This window comes from Hibiscus syriacus, unplaced genomic scaffold, assembly GCF_006381635.1.
Source record: "Hibiscus syriacus cultivar Baekdansim isolate YM2019G1 unplaced genomic scaffold, ASM638163v2 tig00111027_pilon, whole genome shotgun sequence".
In the NCBI taxonomy this organism is placed as follows: Eukaryota; Viridiplantae; Streptophyta; class Magnoliopsida; order Malvales; family Malvaceae; genus Hibiscus; species Hibiscus syriacus.
In genome coordinates this window covers 2,677,291-2,693,927 of record NW_024062960.1, presented here as the reverse complement: position 1 = coordinate 2,693,927, position 16,637 = coordinate 2,677,291, and the positions used below count along the sequence as shown (strand labels likewise).

Sequence of the window (16,637 nt, the reverse complement as noted above, 5' to 3'; positions counted from 1 at the left end):
GGTTGGTACATCTTTGTCTGTATAAAGCCATAGAAAATGATTGAGATTTGAGAGTTAATAGGGTGAAGTGTTAGGTGGTATGCCATCCCTTTGCTTCCCCACTCTTGACACAACCTGGAATTTGATTTCATTTCATGTCATAAATGGTATATACACATTGGTAAACAAATTAAGGTTTGATTGAGATTGAATTTTAAGTTTTAAGCTTTGGATGATACCCACATTGGGTCTTTCAGTAGTTGGGTTGACAAGGACTTCTTTCTCTCTAAGAGAGAACAACATGGTGCTCATTCCCTTATTAAATTTAACTCCAATATATTTTTCTAAAATAATACAAGTATACAAATTAACTAGCTGAGAATAAAAAGAACCATACTAGAAAGAGTAAAAAATTCAATCAAATAACTCAAATAAATGACAGATATGAACAAACATTATTGGCAACAATAAAAGATAAGCACAATTAACGCTTGCATACAGATGCATATAACAATTATTACTTGTTGAAAAATCAATATTATCGCAATTAAGTTGTTTTGTATTTTGGTGATTGTGAGTCTATTAATATCCAACATGATACTCCAAAATAATGATAAATCAACCAAATAAATCTCATATAAATCTGGAGATGTGAAGTTAAATCAAATCTTGAAAAAAAGACGTAATACAAGAGTAAACAAAATTAACTATTTTTTTTTCATAAAAAAGAAGACCAGTTGTAGGATACAAAAAGAAATGTCCTTCATTTGTTTCCCACAAGAAAACTTCCTTGTGGTAGGATACATTCACGATTGATCTAGTTGTAAACATTGTTGTGAGACATTCAAGAGAATATAAACGTTTAGTATGTAGATGTTTCACATATGTGGTATTAAAGTTCATTCCTAGCTAGAAAAAAATTTCGAGACGTGTTGATAATATGTAGATTCACATTTTGACGATTGTTTCTATCATAGATTAAAATTATTGTAAGCAAGAATGGACGTGGAAATTTACGCTATGGGACAAATTTTTAAAAATTTAAGAAGGGATAAATTTATAAAAGTTTAGGAGGACAAAAACAATTTTTTAATAAAAAGTTTACAAGAAAAATATAAAATATATAATAATTTTAAATTTTCAAGAATACGATTATCTCCACGCCCCTTCCATCCCTGATTATAGGAATAATGATGATTTTAATAGACTTATTGATTAGTGAAGAATGATTTGTACTGAAACGTTTTAGATTGAGGTTGAAAATTTAACTCAGATTTATGTATATAAGAAATTCGTATAATCATATCTTAATCAACGTGATCACAAAAGCACCCACGTACTTAGATGTTGAAGCCATCACACCCTGAGAGAGGAAGAGAATGAGAGCACCGAACAACATAGGCCGATGAAGTCACCAACCTCAACACCAAGCATTAGCTTTCATGTTTCAAAATAATTTCGGTATGTTAATACTTTATTTTATAAAATTTTAATATGTTCACGTATAATCATATTATATCATATTATTATAATTTCTTCATACAATTTTTGATGTATTTTTTTATTTTGAGTATTATTTTGTTTTTATATAATATTTTTACTTATGAATTCGTATCGTATCATCAACTTATATTGTCATTTGTCAAATCTGCTTGCTAGAAAAAACATAAAATTTACAAATATCCCTACTTTCGCTACCCACGTGAGCCTCAATGGACACGTGCAATACAAGCAGATATGCGCTGCAGAGTCCAGTGCACAGTGGCAACAGGCAATTGCGCTGTTCAGACGCGCATACCCATCCGAATTTTAGGGTAAATTAGACTATTATATATCACTCTATCATTAATATAATTATAAATGTATTACTAAATTTTAGAAAATTACAGATGAGTCATTTTATTTATCGATGGTAACAAACAGATCATTCTACTGTTAAGTGTGGTCTGTACTTTAATTTTTTAGTTAAAAATCAGATTGTTTTATTTATTGATAATAACAATTGTAATTAATTCAACCCAAAATTTAATGTAAAAATTTCATTCAGATTTGATCTCATCTTACACTAATATAAAAAGAAAATCTTATTGCTGGTAAGTAAAATAAGAAATTAATTGAAAAATTATAGAGAGGTGTATTACAAGTATTATCCTTAAACGTATAAAAGAAATTTATACTATTATTTCAAATACAGTCAAATCAAATATTTTTCATCTTAAATTTAAATTTGATTGGATTAATATCATCTTTTACAAAATTCGACCTGACGTAGTCAATTAGATAAAAAACTCTATCCTATCAAATCAAATTAAGTTAGAACCTAACAATTTTGAATCAAATTGTCAAACGTAATTACACACTTAATGATAAAGTCATCTTTTTGTTATAATCAATAATTAAAATAACTTTTAAAATTTAATAATTTATTTATAATTTTACTAATAATTGAGTGATCTTTTGATGCAATATAACTTTTTCTTATTTTTTTTATTAAATTTGAGATGAATACAATAAAATATATGTTTAAAGACTTAATTTTTTGACAATAAAATTCATACTTTTACATATTAGTATTCGAACTTAAAACTTAACAAAAAAAAAAATTGTTAGCTATCAAAACAAAATGTTCCGTCAGATTTTTAAAATATTTGAAACAATGCCAGATAGAGATGGATAAATTTTCCAAAATGAAACGACAAAAAGAAAATATTAAAAATATTAGCAATACAACCTAATTCGTTTTCCCCTCCAATTTTTTCGTCCTCTATGCTTGTCTCTTCTCCTCTCCAGAGCTCCAGCTTTCAGGTCCCATGGAGTTGTTCTCTTTTTCTGTCTACTCTTCTCAATGCACCTGAAAATTTTACCCTTTTCCGTTTTTTAAACCCAAAAAAGTCTCTTACTTTGCTGAATTGGAAAGATAAGGGAATTAATTTTCATTCCTTTTTTGGAATTTAGTTGAAGGTTTTAAATTCTGGGTTTCTTTTTTTCTCACTGAAAAACGTAAAAGAAAAAAGGAAAATTCATTTTTTTCTTCTTGTTTGGTGGTGTTTGTAGAAAATGCTGCCACATAAATCCAAGTCAGAGAAGAACGACGGCCTGGCTAAGCGTCTTCGTCGAGATCCTTATGATGTGCTTGGTGTCTCCAGAAACTCAACGGCTCAGGAAGTTAAGAGCGCTTACCGGAAAATAGCTCTAAAGTATGTTTATTTTTTATTTTTATTAGTTGAAAGGTTTTGAAATGCTCGATTTATAGGTATTTTTGATCAAGTTTTTAGTGATGACTTTAGAATACATCAGGGTTCACTGATTTAAGCTTAGTAATAATTATGGTTAATTACAAGGTAAACTCACATGCATACATGGAGTATAGTGGGAGAATAAGCGTTGAGGCCTTGAATTGGCAAGGCAATTCCAACTCTAATAATAGATTTATTAGTGATTGGGGTTTGGCTTGATGTTTTGCTTTCCTATTTGTAGCATAGCAGGGATTTAAATTGTGGTTGAGTATGCGTTTTTTGTTATGTTGCATTTATGGTCATAAAGGAGTGCTATTACTATTATGGACGTGTTATTACGACCATTACGGGTATTACGGTCATACAATAACGGTTTCGGATGCTATCTTTAATGTAATATAATGGCCACTAATTAAATCCTTGGCGTGTAGGACAGTCATTTTTCAACATATAGCAATAGCTGAGAACAGTTTATTTTCCCTGATGATATTCCATTCCAGCTAGCTGCTATGATAAATGAAATATGTGGTTTGGGACATATACTGTAGATGGGTTCTTTTATAATTTTCACAGTTGTAGATCTCACTCTCTTGAGGTGGCTTAGCTATTATGGATGATTATATCATCAAATCGAGTCGAGTCAAAAAAAATTTGAGTTACTTAAGTTGATTATTCCTATTTTGGGATTCAAACTTTATTTGAAGTTTTTGTTTTTAGTCGAAATTTTGAGTTTATGTTCAAATTTAATTGTAAATATTTATAATTTTATTGTGTAGATTTTTCTTTAGAGCAATGTTATTTAATAAATCAAATGTCTTTGAGGAAAAAATATTGATCAGAGTATAAAGGAGTCAAGAAAGAATTTATAAAAAAAAATTGTAGTAGAAAACTAAATTGAATAAAATGCAAAGTTGAGGGACTAGATGGCAAAAAGAGTAAATTTGTTGTTAAAAATAAGAATTGATGTTACATAGATATTCTATAGTGTTAGAGGAGCATGTGATTCAGATTTGGCCAAAAATAGAATAAAAGTAACGGAGTAATTAGGGATAAGTGGAATTAGAGGTGAGTATTCGAGTTAAATGAGTTGATGAGTCATATTTTATTATTCAAGCTTTATTTGAAATTCGAGTCTAGTCGATTTTTCGAATCGAGTTTTGTGTTCTCCTATTAGCTATTATAATTGATAAATGCTACTCATATGCTGTTTCAGATACCATCCTGATAAGAATGGAAATGATCCTGTTGCAGCTGATATGTTCAAGGAGGTCACATTTTCTTATAATATATTGTCTGATCCAGATAAAAGACGCCAGTATGACACCGCTGGTTTTGAGGAAACTTAGACATGGATCTAATTGGTCAAATCAGATCTTTCAAGAATTGATCATGCTGTTTTTTTTTTATTTACTTTGAATAGGCTGTTGAAGCTGATAACCAAGAATTGCAGCTAGATCTTTCAAGTTTGGGGGCTGTGAACACCATCTTTACTGCCCTTTTTAGGTAACTGTGAACACCATCTTTGCTGCCCTTTTTAGATAACTCCCTGTCCTTATGATATTAGTTAACGTGTTCCGTTGTTTTGTTGCCGGAAAAACAGTGTTCCGTTGTTTTGTTGCCTTGGTAAGTGTTATGCATTGGATATTATTTTAACTGATTCCCATGAATAGTAAACTAGGTGTGCCGATTAAGACCATTGTATCTGCAATTGTTTTAGAGGAGGCACTTAATGGTGCAGTCACTATTTGCCCACATCCGCTGGGGCAACCTATTTCTAGGAAGGTGAGATAATTATATTCATGTTCTTTTCTACTACTTTTTATTGATTATTTCTGCAATCACTGAATTGTTATGCATTTAACAGGTTGAAAAACAATGTGCTCACTTCTACTCTCTTGCAATAACAGAAGAAGAAGCAAATGATGGGTTCGTTTGCCGAGTACAATCATCTGATAAAAGCAAGTTCAAGGTGGATAGACTATGACTTAGAACTTATGGATTCAATATCATCTGCATATCGAAACTTCTTATGCCGTGTAGTTTTACCATTCATATTGATTTAAGTATCACTACTTTGGTGTAGTCTCAATCAGGTTACATAGCAAGTGTGTTAGTGAACTTTTGCCTCGTTTCATCTAGTTCTATTGAAACAGCTGCACTACAATTATTTATGATTCAATATCCTTATAGCATGTTTTGCTCCCTAAGTTTTGCTGTATGAAAGCTTAGAACTATCGACTTTCATAAAGATCCATATATATATATACTTAGCTAACTAATTATCTGGTTTTCATGGAGACTCGAAATAATAAATTATATTCTCTTAAACGTTTCCTGGTGCATCAATAATAACTCTCCCTCCTCCCCTTCTATTTGTCATTGATTGCAGTTATTGTATTTTGATCCAGCAGAGACTGGTGGATTAAGCCTTGCACTGCGGGTAACGAATTCCCTTCTGCTTTTCTCTTTTTAAAATTCACAAGTTATCCGTTAATCAAGAAAGAGGTTTTTAATGAGGCCTTCTAATCTTATCAAAAAAAAAAATTCACGAGTTATCCGTTGTTTATGTTGCATAACGAGTTTATTTAGATGAGCTATCATAATTACATCTTTTAATCTCTACATCAAAAGCTCCTCCATTCTGTTTACATGTAGCGTCTGGATTTCTGAGTTTCATGAACTTGCTATTTATTGTTAATTCTAAGACAATTTAAAGCCTTTTCACCTCACCATATTGGAGTAAAACAACAGCAATGGATACTATAGCAGTTGATAACAAATTAGTAGCTCAGGTTTTCGAAGAGGAGGTTTATCGTTGTTAAAATGAAGTCTGGGCAGAATTATATTTTATTCCTCATACTTTCAAATACAACAAATAGGTCCTTTATATAAACAAATTCCTGTAACCAACTCAATAACTAACATCTAACAAACTAACAGAATGTGTAACAATATTTAAAAACAGTTAACACTTTTCTACACTCCCCCTCAAGTTGGTGGTTGTAAAGAGGTCTTTAATCCCCAACTTGGAAACAAGATATTCATGTTGATGTACACCCAAGGCTTTAGTCATCAAATCTGCTTGTTGTTCTCCTGTCTTGATGTGTTCTGTTCGTATCAAGCCTTCTTGAATCTTCTCTCTGACAAAATGACAATCTATCTCAATGTGTTTGGTTCTCTCATGGAAAACTGGATTTGCTGCTATTTGCAAGGCTGTTTTATTATCACACTTTAGCTTAGCTTGTGCTATGTTTTTCAACCCCAATTCTCCCAACAAACCCTTCAGCCAAACTATTTCTGCAGTCGTCCCTGCCATGCTTCTATATTCAGCTTCTGCAGAGGAGCGTGCAACAGTGTTTTGCTTCTTGGATTTCCAAGAAATTGGAGACATTCCAAGCTTAATGCAAAAACCAGTTATAGATCTTCTAGTCATAGGGCAGGCAGCCCAGTCAGAGTCACAATAGGCAATCAATCTGCACTCACTCGTAGCACTTAATAAAATCCCCTGCCCTGGATTTTTCTTGATGTATTTTACCACTCTCAATGCAGCTTCAAGATGTGAGTGTTTTGGTTTATGCATAAACTGACTGAGGAAATGAACAGCATAGACAATGTCTGGCCGTGTGTGAGTCAGATATATTATTCTACCTATAAGTCTCTGAAAAACAGTTTTGTCTTGCAACAGTTGTTCATTACTACAAACTGTTTCATCATACTCAACTGTGGTTAACTTCTTGTTCTGCTCTAGAGGAGTCAAGGCCGGTTTAGCTCCCCCTACTCCAGTTTCTTCAATCAGCTCTAAAGCATACTTCCTTTGATTCAACACTATCCCTGCTTTTGACCTTAAAACTTCTAATCCTAGAAAGTATTTCAACTCTCCAAGATCCTTCATTTTGAAGTTCTTATTCAAAATATGCTTTAGTTCTGCTATCAATACTTCATTACTACCAGTAATTAAAAGATCATCAACATACACCAATAAAACAACTATATCACTACCTTGCTGTTTTGTGAACATTGAGTAGTCATATTTGCTCTGCATGTAACCAGCCATAAGCAAAGCTTCTGTTAGCTTCAAATTCCATTGCCTAGAGGCTTGTTTGAGTCCATAAAGAGATTTATGCAGCCTACACACCTTAGACTCCCCCTGGCTGCAAACACCATCAGGTAGTGTCATATAGACTTCCTCAACCAGGTCACCTTGCAAGAACGCATTGTATACATCCATTTGGTGAAGAGGCCAAGAAAAAATTGATGCAGCAGCAAGGATAGTTCGAACAGTGACCAGTTTAACAACTGGGGAGAAGGTATCCACAAAGTCAACTCCTTCTTTTTGATTGAACCCTTTAGCAACAAGGCGAGCTTTGAAACGTTCAACATCACCATTAGCCTTGTACTTGATTCGGTAAACCCATTTGCACCCTATTGGAATTTTCCCTGAAGGTAGGGTGACTATAGACCAAGTGTTGTTTGATTCCAAAGCATCAATCTCTTCCTTCATGGCTTGGATCCAAAGAGGGTTAGTAATGGCTTCATAATATGTTTTTGGTTCACTTAAATGAGAGGTGGAAGATAAGAAAACCTGAGTTTTAGAGGGTAAGTGAGAATAAGAAATGAAATTGGAAATAGGATACTTACTTGGAAGAGATGAAGATTGGTAGGAATGAACATAGTCATGTAGCCAATTAGGAGGTTTGACAACCCTAGTGGACTTTCTTTGAGGTGGTCACTGATTTTCAGGTGGAGCAATGAAACGAGAACTTGGGCTTGATGGGTGAATTGGTGAACCAGTTGAAACTTGAGGTGATGCAGAAGAAGAAGAAGAAGACAGATTAGGTAAGACAGAATTTACAGGAGTAGGTGAGGCAGAAATTTCAAGGGAAAGAAAATCAGAATCAACAATGGGAGGTTGAGGAGGGAAAAAGGGAGAAGGCTTGTTTAATGGGAATGAGAAGGGAAATATAGTTTCATGAAAGACCACATCACAATTGACAAACAAAGATCTTGAATGAAGATCAAAAAGGAGATAGCCCTTTTGGGTTGATGAATAACCCATAAAAACAGAAGGAGAAGCCTTTGGAGAAAATTTGTCTTTATAGTTAACTTTGGTTGCATAACAGAGACAACCAAACACTCTCATATGAGAAAGATTCGGTGACTTGTGATAAAAGATTTCAAACGGACTTTTCCAGTTTAGAATGGCAGTAGGAAGCCTATTAATGATATACCAGGCAGTAAGAACACACTCACCCCAAAATTTAATGGGCACATGAGAATGAAAACGAAGAGCACGGGCTACCTCTAAAAAATGTTTGTGTTTGCGGTCAGCAACCCCATTTTGTTGGGGTGTATGAACACAAGAGCTTTGGTGAATAATGCCAAGTGAAGAGAAAAGCTCAGAACAATGATCACTAAAAAACTCACCACCATTATCACTACGAATATACTTAACTGAAGTATAATGGTGATTTTGAACAAGCGCAAAGAATTGTTTAAGAAATAAAAAAGCATCACTCTTAAGTTTCAACAGGTAAACCCAAGATAGCCTAGTATGATCATTTTTTGATAGGAATAAAAGCCCTCAATAAAACCCCCTTGGTGATTAACGGAACTTAAAAGTAGTTCCTTAATCCACACAAGGAGGAAAGGAGTGCCCTAGGATTCATTAAACTCAAATATAGCAAAGTAATACAAATCAATCTCCCTCAAGAGATACAAAACCAGAAAGAAACAGCCCTTAACAGAGCATAAATCAACCAATACCCGCCTTAGCTAGGACATCCGCCTCTATATTGGCTGTCCTACTAACCCAACTAATAAAACCTTCAAAAACACTAAGCTTTTGAATAATGTCTTTAACTATTTGAACATAAACAACAGGACAAGAAACCACATCCTTAATCCAGCCAACTGCCACCTGACTATCACTCTCAATAATCAATCTATCTTTAACCCTATGACGAATAGATTCAAAAAAATCTAAACCCTTTAGGATAGCCTTCAATTCCATTAAAGTTGGGGGCCCCGGACCAGCAGGCTCTTTGAAGGAGCCAAGAATCTACAATAGTTAAAAAGGATCTATGACCACTATGTGTTGAAATTCTATAGGGGCCCCACAAGTCAACATGAATCAAATCAAAGGGTTTAAGTGACTAGATGAGCTAATAGGAAAAGGCAATCTTGACTGTTTTGCAAGAGGACACACAGAACATTGTTTAACAGTGTTTTCATTCAAAGAAAGAGAACTCAAAAAAGGAGTCTTATGCATTTTGATAGAAGTGGCATGCCCTAAACGTGCATGCCAAAGCATTGTATTATTAGAAGAAGAAACAGTCATACAACTAGAATCAACCTTGCATTTTGATGGTGACAAATCAAAACTAAAATGTGTGGATGACAAACCAGAAACAAGGTCCTTGGAATTAAACATGTAGAGACCATGAGCCTGCCTACCAATCCCCCTCATCTTCCCAGTGAAGAGATCCTGCAAAACATAAAAACGAGGGTAAAATATGATACTGCAATTGAGGTCTTTGGTTAATTTTGACACTGACAGTAGATTATGATTGAAATCAGGAACATACAGAACATTTCGAATGACATCAGTTGAGTTAAACTGAAAGTTACCAGTATGGGTAATGGGAACTGTTTTACCAGTAGGCAAATGGACAGAACTAGGCTTACACGAATTAAGAGACTGTAAACAATGGATATCAGACACCATATGGTCAGTAGCCCCTGTATCAAGGATCCAACAAAGGGAATTATCAGAAGCAGGTAAGCATTTAGAAGTGATACCTGCGAGATTGACAACAGCATCAACAGATGGAGGTTTATTTAAGAGCTCAAGTATTTGGTGATACTGGGCTGTTGTGAAGACTGGATCAGACTGAACTGTACTGAAACCACCAGATTGTGAATCATGATCAGATTCAGGTAACGAGAGATTGGTAGCAAGAGCTGCCTGAGGATTCTTCTTTTTTGTGAACTTGAAATCAGGAGGAAACCCAATTAAGCGATAGTAGTTGTCACGTTTGTGGCCTTTGACTTTGCAGAAGTCACAAACACCAGTGAAACGCCTTCGATCAGAATTAGCATGCGTATTGGAGTACATAGCCGTGACTCCCGAAACAAGAGACAACTGAGCTCGTTGTGCCTCTTCTTGCACAATCATAGAGTATGCTTGATTCACGCTTGGCAGAGGCTGCATAATGAGGACTTGACTGCGAATAGCAGAGTAGGTATCATTGAGACCCATAAGGAATTGCAACAGCTTTTGCTGTGCAATATGCTTGGAATTTTGTTGAGAAACTTCACAATTACAGGCCGAAAGAGGGACTAGGGCATGATATTCATCCCACAAAAGTTTTAATCGTGTAAAATAAGCTGAAACAGTAGAATCACCTTGGCTTAGAGTGGCAATTTCACGATGCAAGAAGAAAATTCTGGATCCATCTACCTTGTCAAAACGTTCTTTCAAATCTGTCCAGACATGAGCAGCGCTTGAAGGAAACACGATTCCAGCCGAGAGATCACTGCTGACCGTGTTGAGAATCCAGGAAAGGACGAACGCATTACAGCGTTCCCACTGAGAGTGCAAGAACTCATCGTAGTCCTCTTTTCAGCAGGTGCCATCAACAAAACCTAATTTGTTTTTCGCCAGCAACGCAATCCTCATAGAGCGGCTCCATAAGTTGTAATTGTCAATGCCAACCAGGCGATGAGAAACGAGAACGCCTCCAGGTGTATAAGACGGGTGTAGAAACAAGGGATGGCTGAAATCAAGAACGGCGGTGGTGTCATGGGTATTCATCTCGTCAAGAGAAATCACAGAGAGCAAAACCTAATCAAGAGGAGAGGATTGTGGGTGGAAGGAAAAAACACGGGAAGAGTGAGGACGACCCAAGAATAACCTGGGCTAAACTGATACCATGTTAAAATGAAGTCTGGGCAGAATTATATTTTATTCCTCATACTTTCAAATACAACAAATAGGTCCTTTATATAAACAAATTCCTGTAACTAACTCAATAACTAACATCTAACAAACTAACAGAATGTGTAACAATATTTAAAAACAGTTAACACTTTTCTACAATCGTAAGCCTCGTGTTACTTCACTGCACATGTTAAAGCTACTTTTGTTTCTTGTTGGTGTAGGGGGACAGTGCCAAAACAGGAAAAGTTACATCTGCTGGAATGTATTTTCTTGGCTTCCCTGTCTATTGCTTGGATCAAACAGTAAACTCGGTGAGTTATCATTAACGGATATCTCATGGTTGTGCTTCTCAATGAAACTGAAGTCTGATTTTGTCGTTTTTCTTCTGGTTTTGGAAATGCTTCGCTGTAGGTATCTGCTGCAAAGGATCCGAATGCAGCTTTCTTCAAAAAGCTGGATGGATTTCAACCATGTGAAATAACTGAATTAAAACCAGGCACACATGTATTTGCTGTTTATGGTTAGCTCTTTAATTTATACGCGTCGTGGAGGTCTCGTGCCTGTTGATTTATATGCATCGATGAAGCTCACTACCATTTTAATAATTCTGGCACGTAACTTAAAGGTGACAACTTTTTCAAAAGTGTAAGTTACACAATAGAAGCCATTTGTGCTGCCCCTTTCATAGAGGAAAAGGAGAATCTTAGAGCAGTGGAAGCAGAGATTCTGTCCAAACGAGCGGAGCTGTCGAAGTTTGAAACCGAATACAGAGAAGTATTTACTTTCGCACATACAATGTTCATGCCTGTATTAAACCGTTTCTTTATCGTTGATATTCATGTAAGGTGCTGGCAGGTCCTGGCACAGTTTACTGAGATGACAAGCAGATACACAAAGGAAATGCAAGAGGTGAGATTAATACGTGGGGATTATGTGCCTAAGCTCCTCGAAAAATGAATTTACGACTAAATGGATAAATTTATGGAAAAACATCCTACATGACGGTTTTGCAGATCAACGAGCTTCTCAAACAAAGGAATGAGATTCATGCCTCGTACACAACTATTCCGTTAATTAAGCGAAGTTCAAGTAGGAACAAGAGTAAGGCTGCCTCCAAAGAGGCCAAAGAAGATGGTGAAGCAAGAGACAGGAAACATTCGACGAGGGATAGAACTAAGAAGAAGAAATGGTATAATATAAACTTAAAAGTAGACAAGAGAAAGCCATGCTGAACAGGTAAAGTATGGTATTTTGTTTTCTAGGAAGAATCCCTCCAATTCGAATGATCAATCAACGATTAACGATTGCTTAAATCCCATCCTGTCGATCGTCTTATCAGGTTACAAAGAAGTCGGGAACTTCTGGGGTCTAAAAACTCTCTAAAATTTTGGTGTGGTTCAACATACATGCAGCCAAGTAAGAGAGTGCACCATAATATTTTGATGATGAAGTGAAGATGGTTTAACCATTTCAACAGCATATCGAAGATGACAACAGCCCATTGTTATTGTATGATTCTGTCTTCTTTTTTCCGACTAGAATACTACTTGTATATTGGCATAAAATAATTTATGTACTCGTATGATGTGTTTAATTAAAATTTTATCATTTCTTTCCTTCCCAATACCATCCATATGATTTTCATTGGTAACAGGGGAGACAAAGGGAATCTAATACTAATCGAGGAATTTGTGGAAATAGAAAACGTGGAACATGAGATATATAATTTATATTGATCAATGAGTGATATTTGCCCACTGCATCAAGCAAATAAGGTTAAAATATACTCCATATCAATGTACTCTTTCTTGGTATAGATTTTAGTCCTCATACTTTTATTTTTAAAAATATAATTCTCTATTTTTAAAATTTTAAAATTCATATTCAATCAAAAACATCAGTGACATTCTTTTATTAAATCTGAAAAGCACACAGACTACTAGTTGATTTAGAATTTTTTTTTAGAATGAATATACATATATTAACAATACAAAATGTATGATGAACACAATTAGTTTAGTGCCTATCCTAAACATAAAGTCGATCTGCCATTGACATTGACTAAATTTTTGGAAATAAAAGTAGAGGGACTAAGTTTTAAATATATGAAGAGTACAAGTATTTGGAACATATTTTAACCAATAAATAATAAATTGAATTTTTAAAAAATAAAATCTAATGAATTATTACTGTTCTGATTGGCCTGACAAAAGTTTACTACTAGTGTTAACCACCCACCCAGTTTTATATCCTACTGGCTGAATCAAATCCAAGCAAATTTAGACTCGGCCATGGCCATGAAGGCCTTGCGGGACACTCTTCAACAGTTCTTCTTAATCTTCGTAACCCTATCTTCCCTCTGCTTCTCTAGCAACGAAGATGATTGTTGTTTCCGTTCAACAACAACACCAGCTCGTCCGGACGAATCCATCAAAGACCGGATACTTAGCCTCGCAAATGATCGAGAAACAGTGGATTGGATGAAGCGAATAAGGAGGAGAATACACGAGTACCCTGAACTTGCTTATGAAGAAGTTGAGACCAGTAAGCTCATTAGGCACGAACTTGATCTACTCGGCGTTTCTTATCGCTGGCCAGTGGCTATAACCGGTGTCGTCGCTGAAATTGGTTCCGGTTCTCCACCCTTCGCTGCTCTCAGAGCCGATATGGATGCTTTACCTATTCGGGTCTGCTTTTTTTTCCTTTAAGATTCAGTTTGCCATATATCGAAAAAAGAAGAAACAGAAACAAATTTGTAGCTTGTGGTTTTCTGCTTTTATAGATCAAATCAAATAGAAAATTAAAGAAATGAAAGAAGGAACTAATCTAGTTTAAGGAATTAATTCGAGTGACATGCAGGAATTGGTGGAATGGGAGCATAAAAGCAAAGTAGATGGCAAAATGCATGCTTGTGCACACGATGCCCATGTTGCCATGCTGCTTGGAGCAGCCAAGATACTGCAGAAACTTCGATGCCAGTTGCAGGTCAAGCATGTATAAATTATGCCCCAACTCCAATATGAACTAAAATTTAATTTTTTTTTATATAGGGAACTGTAGTTCTAATATTTCAACCAGCTGAGGAACGAGGTGCAGGAGCCAAAGACATGATAAAAGAGGTTGTTCTTGAGAACGTGGAAGCCATTTTCGGGTTACATTTGGTGCATGCATATCCTTCTGGTGTGGTCGCCACAAGAGCCAAAGAATTCCTAGCAGGTTGTGGGAGCTTTAAAGCCACGATTACAGGTAAAGGAGGTCATGCTGCGATTCCCCAACACGCCATTGATCCGATTTTGGCAGCTTCGACGGCGATAATAAGTTTACAAAACATAGTTTCGAGGGAAACTGATCCTTTAGATTCTCAGGTTTACTTATTTCTACGTATTTTCAGACAATGGATTTTATATGTAATAGTGCATCAGTTATCAAGAGTATTGCATGCTGCAGGTAGTCTCAGTATCCATGATTCATGGTGGAACTGCAGTCAATGTAATCCCAGACTCAACAACAATAGCAGGAACCTTCCGAGCTTTCAGTACGAAGAGATTCAACGCACTTAGGGACAGAATAGAAGAGGTGATCACAAACTACATTAATCACAAATGGAATTTGAATTATCAATTTGCTTCCAATCTTTAATTAGGGAAACAGCACGAGAAAACATAAATGTTGAGGAACAAATTTGGCTCGTTGTAGTTGAAGGATCAACCCTCTAATTTGGATAAAGAACCGCAGTCGGTTAGAGAATAGTCATGAACTGGTGTTTCAGTATTGGAGAGAAGGACGTTGAGAGGAAAGAAGATATGAGGAAAAGATAAACTCTCATAATTGAGGGAAATTAATAGTGGTAGATACTATATATATATATATATATATATATATATGGTGAGAGTAATTATGACTTTTCGTAAACTCACGAGCTAAATAGATCTAGTGGTCAGATCTTTGAATTTCACACCTGAAGATTATTCAGGTTTGTCAGTAATTTTATTTTTAGTCTTATTTGCACGCTGTATTTGATTTGAGAGATTGTTAGTGACTCATGATTGAAGGAGATATATGATCTCTAGAGAAGTCTCCAAATATATAGCAATAACATAATCTTGATTATTCGTAGACAGACAAACTATTACAGATCTGATGATTAGATCTTTAAATTTTGTATCGACGGGTTATTCAGACTTATCAAAAGTTTTATCTAAGAATTTTGTTGACATATTGTAGTTGATTTGAGAAGTAGTTAGTGGCTTTTAACAAAATAAAATATCTAATTTTCGGAGGAGGGGTCGAAAGTATAATAATAGCATAATGATGTATTATGATTTTTCATGTACATATTCATGGAAGTATATGTATCCCACTTCTTGTCACCAGGTAATCAAAGCTCAGGCAGCCGTACATAGGTGCTCCACTGTTATCGATTTCTCAGGAAAGGATAACCCAACGGTTCCTCCGACCGTCAACGATGAAAACGTATACGAACACGTAATGCGAGTGTCGAGGGAGATTGTAGGAGAAGAAAACACAAAGCTAGCTCCTACTTTTATGGGGAGCGAAGACTTCGCTTTCTACCTAAACAAGGTCCCAGGATCATTCCTCTTCCTAGGCATCCACAATGAGAAAGTCGGGGCCGTACATCCTCTACACAGTCCTTATTTCACCATCGATGAGGATGTGTTTCCGATTGGGGCAGCAGTTCATGCTGCATTTGCACTTTCATTTCTCTCAAACTATAGTATGTACGTATAGGACGTAAACAGCGAGCTACAGTATAAATGTATAATGATAACTTTCTTTGTACCAAGTATGTACGTATTTTTATTGAACTGAATAGTGGTATATCGTCGTTTATTTGTTTAGAGAGTGATGTTTGAGGGCATAAAGGGTTTCTGAAATGTGGGCAGAAGGTATCGTTCCATATTCATTGGATACAAATTTGTACGTAGAAAGTACTGATAACTAGCAGACAAGGTATTTGTAGTCACGTTGGTACCTGACGGCAAGGGCTATTACGAAGTTGAAGGGTAAGTATCCTCAAAATTGCTTAAAAGGCCAGCCTGCCTACCTCATCATTTGGTGTGAAAGAAATACAAGACCGTTTGGTACGCCTCATGAATCAATGATTATCAAGCGACTCGATCACGAGTTAAGCATTGATTGATTCGATTTAAAAATTATTTGACTCGTGTTCGACTCAATTTATTACTCAGAAAGTTTGATAAAATTTTATTCGACTCATGCTTATTAAAAAAATTGTTGTTCGACTCGTTGCTCGTTAAACTCACTAGATTTTTATCTTATTTTTTAGGCAAAATTTTTGGAATAATGTGTTGAAAAATATTTGCTCAGATGATGCAGTCGAAGGATTATTTGCCCATCTGGGGCGAATGCTACAGTTTTTCATAGGTCGTCATGTCTTCCAAATGACCTATGTTGGTCGTCATGTGCTCCGAACAACGATTACCTAAATTTTTCTAAGTAAC

At 35.5% G+C, this 16,637-nt stretch overlaps 2 protein-coding genes across 3 annotated transcripts; both read left to right on the top strand.

Annotated features, from left to right (window-relative positions):
• The first annotated feature begins 2,708 nt into the window (after positions 1-2,708).
• Positions 2,709-12,524, top strand: LOC120151113 (chaperone protein dnaJ 16-like). 2 transcript variants are annotated; one of them, XM_039163657.1, is made up of 12 exons: positions 2,709-3,176; positions 4,429-4,552; positions 4,636-4,718; positions 4,886-4,997; positions 5,080-5,184; positions 5,605-5,655; positions 11,376-11,465; positions 11,566-11,674; positions 11,780-11,928; positions 12,010-12,063; positions 12,168-12,390; positions 12,494-12,524. In XM_039163657.1, the coding sequence occupies exons 1-11, from the start codon at positions 3,037-3,039 to the stop codon at positions 12,384-12,386; spliced, it is 1,236 nt and encodes a 411-aa protein (XP_039019588.1). In that variant the 5' UTR covers positions 2,709-3,036; the 3' UTR covers positions 12,387-12,390; positions 12,494-12,524. The 2 variants fall into 2 exon arrangements, with proteins under 2 accessions (XP_039019588.1, XP_039019587.1); XM_039163656.1 differs by having other exon boundaries at positions 2,985-3,144.
• An 898-nt stretch (positions 12,525-13,422) lies between these two features.
• Positions 13,423-15,985, top strand: LOC120151112 (IAA-amino acid hydrolase ILR1-like 1). Its single transcript, XM_039163655.1, has 5 exons — positions 13,423-13,841; positions 14,014-14,139; positions 14,205-14,519; positions 14,602-14,730; positions 15,529-15,985. Exons 1-5 carry the CDS (start codon positions 13,446-13,448, stop codon positions 15,901-15,903), a joined length of 1,341 nt encoding a protein of 446 aa, XP_039019586.1. The 5' UTR covers positions 13,423-13,445; the 3' UTR covers positions 15,904-15,985.
• Positions 15,986-16,637: the final 652 nt, after the last annotated feature.

Excerpts from the sequence above, each read along its gene's own strand:
- LOC120151112 (XM_039163655.1), top strand. The coding sequence starts at position 13,446 with ATGGCCATGAAGGCCTTGCGGGACACTCTTCAACAGTTCTTCTTAATC. Across the intron at positions 13,842-14,013 it reads TGGATGCTTTACCTATTCGG|GAATTGGTGGAATGGGAGCA; the intron begins GTCTGCTTTTTT and ends AGTGACATGCAG. Across the intron at positions 14,140-14,204 it reads AACTTCGATGCCAGTTGCAG|GGAACTGTAGTTCTAATATT; the intron begins GTCAAGCATGTA and ends TTTTTTATATAG.
- LOC120151113 (XM_039163657.1), top strand. The coding sequence starts at position 3,037 with ATGCTGCCACATAAATCCAAGTCAGAGAAGAACGACGGCCTGGCTAAG. Across the intron at positions 4,998-5,079 it reads GGCAACCTATTTCTAGGAAG|GTTGAAAAACAATGTGCTCA; the intron begins GTGAGATAATTA and ends TGCATTTAACAG. Across the intron at positions 5,656-11,375 it reads GATTAAGCCTTGCACTGCGG|GGGGACAGTGCCAAAACAGG; the intron begins GTAACGAATTCC and ends TTGTTGGTGTAG.